The sequence below is a fragment of the Aethalodelphis obliquidens genome, unplaced genomic scaffold (genome assembly GCF_003676395.1).
Source record: "Aethalodelphis obliquidens isolate GAN/ISIS:26980383/991018 unplaced genomic scaffold, ASM367639v1 scaffold30, whole genome shotgun sequence".
Classification (NCBI taxonomy): Eukaryota; Metazoa; Chordata; class Mammalia; order Artiodactyla; family Delphinidae; genus Aethalodelphis; species Aethalodelphis obliquidens.
Window position 1 is genome coordinate 15,047,208 of NW_020837974.1, and position 6,439 is coordinate 15,053,646.

The 6,439-nt window shown below is 56.2% G+C and overlaps 1 protein-coding gene across 4 annotated transcripts in view; it reads right to left on the reverse strand.

Moving 5' to 3' along the window:
* Positions 1-368: 368 nt before the first annotated feature.
* The window catches only part of TGFB1I1 (transforming growth factor beta 1 induced transcript 1), an 8,768-nt gene continuing 2,697 nt past the window's right edge, over positions 369-6,439 (reverse strand). For 3 of the 4 annotated variants that reach the window (XM_027126288.1, XM_027126287.1, XM_027126290.1), the window contains exons 2-11: positions 5,612-5,712; positions 5,436-5,488; positions 5,199-5,341; positions 4,955-5,042; positions 4,733-4,838; positions 4,421-4,615; positions 3,448-3,621; positions 3,097-3,178; positions 2,648-2,796; positions 369-2,401 (exon numbers count right to left, since the gene is read on the reverse strand). In XM_027126288.1, coding sequence (XP_026982089.1) covers positions 2,135-2,401; positions 2,648-2,796; positions 3,097-3,178; positions 3,448-3,621; positions 4,421-4,615; positions 4,733-4,838; positions 4,955-5,042; positions 5,199-5,341; positions 5,436-5,488; positions 5,612-5,674 — 1,320 coding nt within the window. In that variant the 5' untranslated portion in view covers positions 5,675-5,712 and the 3' untranslated portion in view covers positions 369-2,134. Of the gene's footprint in view, positions 2,402-2,647; positions 2,797-3,096; positions 3,179-3,447; positions 3,622-4,420; positions 4,616-4,732; positions 4,839-4,954; positions 5,043-5,198; positions 5,342-5,435; positions 5,489-5,611; positions 5,713-5,969; positions 6,378-6,439 lie in introns of those variants that run through there. The other variant, XM_027126289.1, reaches the window with a different exon arrangement.

Sequence of the window (6,439 nt, forward strand, 5' to 3'; positions counted from 1 at the left end):
TCACTCTAATCAACCACACTGGCCTTCTTTCCTTTCTTCCAATATGCCAAGCTCTTTCCTACCGCCTGGCCTTTGCACTTGCTGTTTCCTCTGCCTGGGATGCTCTCCTCAGGCTCTTTGCCTGGCTGCCTCTTTCCTCAACCTTCAAAGTCTCAACGTACATATTCACAGAGGCCTTCTCTGACAATCTGGTTCAAGTACTCCCTTCCCCACCTTCATAACTTAGTTCTCTATTTTTTCCTTCTAGCCTTCGCTCCTTTCCTTCCTTCCTCATTCCTTCCTTCATTAGCAAACATTTATGGAGCACTTACCACATGCTAGACAGCATCCTAGACGCTGGACAGATAACGGTCCGCAAAACAAACATGTCATCTGACACACAAACTCCCAGGAGCTTGCCTTCATTTCAGAAATAAACAAGCAACAAACAAACACTTATTTGCAATAGTGATAAGTGAGGGACTAGGGAGGTGCTGTGGGTGGAAACTAGAGGGAAGGGCCATCTTTACCTAGGCCATCAAGGAAGTCCCCATTACTTCATCATGCTTGTCACTGTGTGTTTGTTTTTCCTCTGTCTCCCCATACTAGACTGTGAGGCCAAGGAACATGTTCCCTATGGTCTCCCCAGCACCTGGCATGGAGCCTAGGACAGCACGTGCTCAGTAAACACTTGGTAAATGAATGGCTCAAGACTTGGTGGTGGTTACAAGCCAAGGGATGGAAAGCATTCCCCAGGAAGAATTTGTGGAAGAGGAAGAGCAGGAGGCCTAGGAAGACCCAGGGGGTGGAGCCTCAGAGAGGAAAGGATCTGGGGGTTCTGCCCGAGGCCAAGACAGAGAACCTCACCTTTGTCTCTTGCCCACACATGTTCTCCTTAGCTGTTAGCTCCTCCTTAAGCTGGAAGGGCCTCTGATAATCCATTGTTTCCAGCCTCAAAGGTCCCTGTAGTTAGGACCCAGGAGTCCAGGCCCCCTCCCTAGGGAACTTCAGAGTCTAAGGTACCAGGCTTAGAGAGGCCTCTGGGGCTTAGGGATTCAGATGGAGCCTGAACTTCTCCATACTTAAGAACCCCTGGCCCCACCCTTCTCTGCTGGGGCTAGGCTCAGGTGTCACCTCCTCCAGGAAGCCCTCCTTGACTTCCAATCTGAGTTAGAAGCCTCCTTCTGGCTCTTACAGCCCCCAGCGCTTCCCTCAGTCACTGCCCTGACCACCCCAAGTGTCATCCTCTGCCTAGCGGAGCTGTTATGAGTCAATACCCGTATGAGGGAAGCTGTAATTTAATGCCCAGATCCAAAAGGTGGGCACAAATTGGCACTTGAATGGAGCCCCATCTCTGAGGGTCTTTTAAGGAGGGGGAAAAATCTGGAAACCAGCCAAGGTGGCAAGGTGGAAGGGAGTGGGAGGGGTACAGATTAAGTGCGTATTTCGAGGATATAAGGAAATGAAGGATGGGGGGTTGGGGACGGGAAGGTTTGGTGGGTCCTGCTTGAGCTCCCGTCCCGGCTTGTCACCGTCTGTACAATCCTGCGCAGGTGGCCAGCTTTTCCTCAGGCGCATCTGACAGGTGAAGGACAGCCTGCAAGGGCTGAGTCTGAAGGTCCGGCTCCCACCACAGGGCGGTGGCCTAGAACGCATCACGCATCACAGCCCGAGACAGTATAAGGGGCGGGGCGTCGCAAAGCGAGGCACTCCCGCGCAGAGACACAGCACCTGTGTGACGTGGAATGTGTGTTTATGTAGGTAGAAAAAAGTGCACTGAGCAGTGAGAGGCGGGGAGAGGGACATCCTGGCCTGGCCTCGGATTCGTGGGAATTGCAAGGGCCCTCCTCCAGTCGAGGGGCTCCCTCAAGGCTGGGAATAAAGTGAAGGGCTCACGCGGGATCGCTTGCCAGTGTACGACCCACTTCGTGGGGCGCGTGGCCTTAGGATCGGCGGGGCTTTTTCTGAACTCGCCCATGGAGAACGTACAGTACCTTCGGGGCCTGTCCCTCCAGTGGGTGGGGCCTCACGGAGCTGGGCTGGGGGAGCCCCACGCTCTAAGAGCAAGGCCTTGGGGTCTGGAGAGCCCGGTCTTTTCGGGAAGGGCGAGGTTTGGGGGGCCGCGCTCTCCCAAAGGGGCGAGCCCGGCAGGCGGTCAGCCGAAGAGCTTGAGGAAGCAGGGCTGGCAGTAGGGCTTGCCCGCCCGCTCCTGGAAGGAGCCCTTGGTGAGCGGGCGCAGGCAGAAGGTGCAGGTGAAGTGGTCCGGATGGAAGCGGCGGCCCAGGGCCGACACGCATCGGCCGGTCACCGGGAGGCCACACGTGGCGCACAGCGACCCGCGCCGCGCGTGGAAATGGTTCTCGCACAGCGGACGGCCCTCGTGCTCAAAAAAGCTGCCTCCCGAGAAGGGCGCGAAGCATTCCTGGGGAAGGGCAACCGAGAAAGGATGGGTCAGCGCCGATCTCCAGACGAAATAACTTGCCCTACGAGCTGAATAACCCGACCCCAGTCCCAAGACCCCCCCCCCCCCCCGCAGCCCCTCGCACTGCCCTCAAAGGCGAAGCCTCCCCTCCCCAGGACCCTGCTCTGAACAATCGCCCCGCCCCAGGCTCCTAGTCCCGCCCCGCGCTGGCCTGTCCCTCCCAGGCCCCGCCCCCCAGCCACGCACCCTGCAGACAAAACAGTCTGGGTGCCAGAGTGCGCTGAGCGCCGAGATGTAGTTATCCAGAATGGGGCCTTGGCAGCCCTGGCAGCGCGGGGCGAAGAGCTGCAGGAAGTCTCGGCGGCAGTAGGGGCGGCCCTCCCGCTCGTGGAAACCTAGGAGCGGGAACCGAGTAGGAGGAAGGAAAAGAGTGCGCGGTGGCACCAGGAGCCCCACAAAATCTGAGGCTATGGGGCCAGGGGAGGTGGTAGGCCGAGAGGGATGGGGTCTGGGGCGGGAGCAGAGCGGGAACGGATGGGATGGGAACACACAGGTGGGACAGGTTGGGGCCAGGAGAGAGCAGGAGAAAATTCGCGGCCCCGAGGACTTCGGAGGTCGTAGTGCGCTGGCCCAAAGAGAGCAGGGCGGGATGTCAAGCGGACCCGCGGCTTTCAAGGTGGGAGTCAAGCTCTCACCCTCATCTCCGAAGGGCTCCCCGCAACTGACGCAGCAGAAATGCTCCGGGTGCCAGTGGGTGCCCAAGGCAGTAACCATCTTCTGCGGGGAATAAAAGGGAGCACTCAGTGTGGCCTTCAATTTCTACTCCCCTCCCTCTTCCGCCCTGAACCTAGGTGAGTGGGTTGAAGTACGAGTGTAAGGTGTGGGAGACCTAAGCAGGAACTTGGGAATCAAAGAGAGAGGGTGAAGTCTAAAGGGCCGTGGATGAGAACGAGGGACGGGGCTGGGGTGGGCGTGGGAATGGGAGAAGTGTAAGTGGATGAGGCCCATCCCACAGGCGCCTTGGGTGAGACAGAGGTGGGGCTCACGTGTCGGATGGGTTGATTGCAGAGGCCACATCTTGGGGAGAAGCGCTCGAAGTAGCACTCGGGACAGAAGGGAGCTCCATCCTTCTCGAAGAAGCTGCTGCCTCCCAGGGCTGTGGAACAGCCACCGCAAACGAAGTGCTCAGGGTGCCAAGCACGGCCGAGCGCCGTCACCACCTGTGAGTTGGGGGGTGAGGCCTGGGTCAGAGTGGCCCTCGGGCTGCCATGTGCCCAGTGAGTCAAGGTTTGCGTAGCACTTTTCGAATCTTATCTCTGAGCAATCAGGATGAAGAATCTAACGTTAAAGTCACTCAGTCTGTAAGTGGTGGAGACTCAACCCGTCTTCCAGCACAGTGCCTAGGCCCCAGCATACTTTAGGAACCCACAAAAATGTTGTAGTTTCTTTTAAAATTAGAAGAAAAAATGAGCTAGGAGAAGAATGACTTCATATATAATACTAATATATTCATCTTTATACCAACACAGTCATAAAATGCAATTTTTAATATATTTTATTAATGGAAGAAGGGGCCCATGAAGGTGAAAGCGCTTAGGGCCCACGAAAGTCATAATGCCACCCTGCTTTGCTGAGATTGGAAATTCTAGGATGGTGGTAGGGTGCTTTATCTAGCAGGAGGAACTAGGTCAACCACTGGGCACCGTTGCCAGTAACATCTGCTCAGTAATAAGCCAAGGACCGGAGCTCCCGAACCAGACAGGTGGGTGGAGCCAATGAGGCTTTTGTGGAGATTAATTGAGATGGGGGTTTGTAAAGGAGCTAGCGTAGAGCCTGGCACACGGTAGGACCAGAATAAATAATAACTGGATTGGAATTCTTACTCTGCCACTTACTTGCTGGGTGACATGGGGCTTCAGTTTCCTCATCCGTAACACATGAACAACAATAATACCCACTGGCCCTCAGTACAGATGGGTCTGTGGGTCTCTACCCCCTTGTTCGCAGGGCTCCACTTACTTGCCCAGCAATGGGTTTATTGCAGGAGCCACAGAGGCCCTTGGCTTGGGTGGGAACGCCTCGGCGGCTGAGGTCAGACTGAAGCAGCCCCAGCATGGTGTCTAGGCTGCCTTCGCCAGCGGGCCCTGGTGGGGCGGAGGAGCCCTCATTCACGGAGCTTGGCACTGGTGGCTGGGTTGGCCCAGAGGCCGGAAGCTGCAGCAGAGAGGACAGGAGAGTTGAGTCAGCAAGGCAGCAGATGTGGGAGGGTCTAAAATGGGTTGAGAGCCACAAATCCACACTGGCCCACCCCTCACTCCCTGAGTGACTCACATGGTTCTGGACACGGAAGTCAGAGAGTGAGGCCATCAGCCTATCTAGCTCCAGGGTGGCTGAGGTGGCCGAAGGCTTTGGGAGAACAGGGGATGGACTGGGAGGGCTGTGAAGAACACAACTTGTGTCAGCTTAGAGCCCCAGAGTAACGCTTCCTCCTGTAACTCAGGCATCCAGGACTGATCACCCCTCTCCCAGCCCTGCCAACTATGCCAAACTCACAGGCTGGGCCTTTTCTTGTCCTCAGATTGGTCCTCCTTCTGCTCTCCTGCAGTCTCCTTGCTAGATGGGAACTGAGACATTATTTCATCTGCAGAGAGGACAGAAGGGCACTGGACATGGGGCCATGCTCTAGCCTCCTTCCCAGGTAAGGCTTTAGCTGCTACTCTGGGAAGGCTATACCCACTTAGTGTCTGCCCTGCCCTGCCCCCCATCACATCAAACCCTGCCCCAATTACCCTGGTACCTGTGATGTTGAACTGAGTAGCGTTAAGTTCCTGAAGCAACCGGTCTAGCTCACAGAGACCCGTGCCCAAGACACCACAGGAAGAGGAGAATGGAGGGGCTGCAGGGGCCGCAGGCTTCGGGGACCGAGGCTTGCATACCGTGCTGGGAAACAGGGTGGGGGCCTGGGTTCAGGGGTGGGGAATACAAGACTGAGTCTCAATGGGCTCCCCCATCCCCCAGTACCCAGCTCCCTCACCTGTACAGATGATCCTTGTCCCCAGAGGCTCCTGAAGATTCCCCGGACCCCATCTATAGAGAAGGACATATGTGTGGGATGATAGGCCTGCGCCGCACCCACTCAGGCCTAGATTCCCTTTGCCCCTGCCAAACCTGGCCCTAGTGGTTGCCGCAGTCCCCAGCATCTGATCTCACCTGTGTCAGAGGAGACGTGAGGGGCTCTGGGGGCCGCTCTTTTAGAGCCCCTGACCTTGGCATGTGAGAGGTTGTGGTCTCCAGGTCAGAGAGCAGGGCATCTGCAGGGAGAGGCCGTCAGGGTGAGAGGTTGGGAGGTCAAGGTTAAGGCAGAGACAGGGCCTTAAGAGATCAGAGAACAAGTGTTCTAAGTGGGCAGTGTTTGAGGAAGACGGAAGCCAGTATTAGGAGCAGAGGTCAAGAATCAGAAGAAACACAAAGCCAGACCAAGGCAGAGATGTGGAAGGGCAGCAAGGACTATTTATGATCAGAACATTCCACATGGCTCATCCTGAGATTCATATACAAATTCAGCTACCTGATTCTTTTATTCTCCGAATCTTCCGTAATGCAGTCAAAAGCGGCTTTTTACTGGAGCCAAATTTGGCTTCACCCCAAATTGCTCAACTGGCTGTATGCCTGACACCAGCTTTCTGATTGGATGCTCTTTCTGCCACACCCCCTACACCTAAAGAGACCCCTCCCAGCCCTGGCCCACCTCCAGACGCCACTGGGCTCCACCCTATGCACCTCATTGGTGAGTCCGCTGGGACCTGCTTTCTGATTGGCTTATTCTTCACCGTACCAGTGCGCGTTACCCCAGCTGAGCAGCACCCCCTACTGCAGGGTGCTGGATCCTTTTCTCTCCCACGAAGGGCACAGCCTTCCAGCCCCAGTTCTAACAGACAGGGAGGATGAGATGCCTGGGTGCGCCTTCCTGCCCCAAAACCGACAGACAGATACACACACACACACACACACACACACACACACACACACACACACACA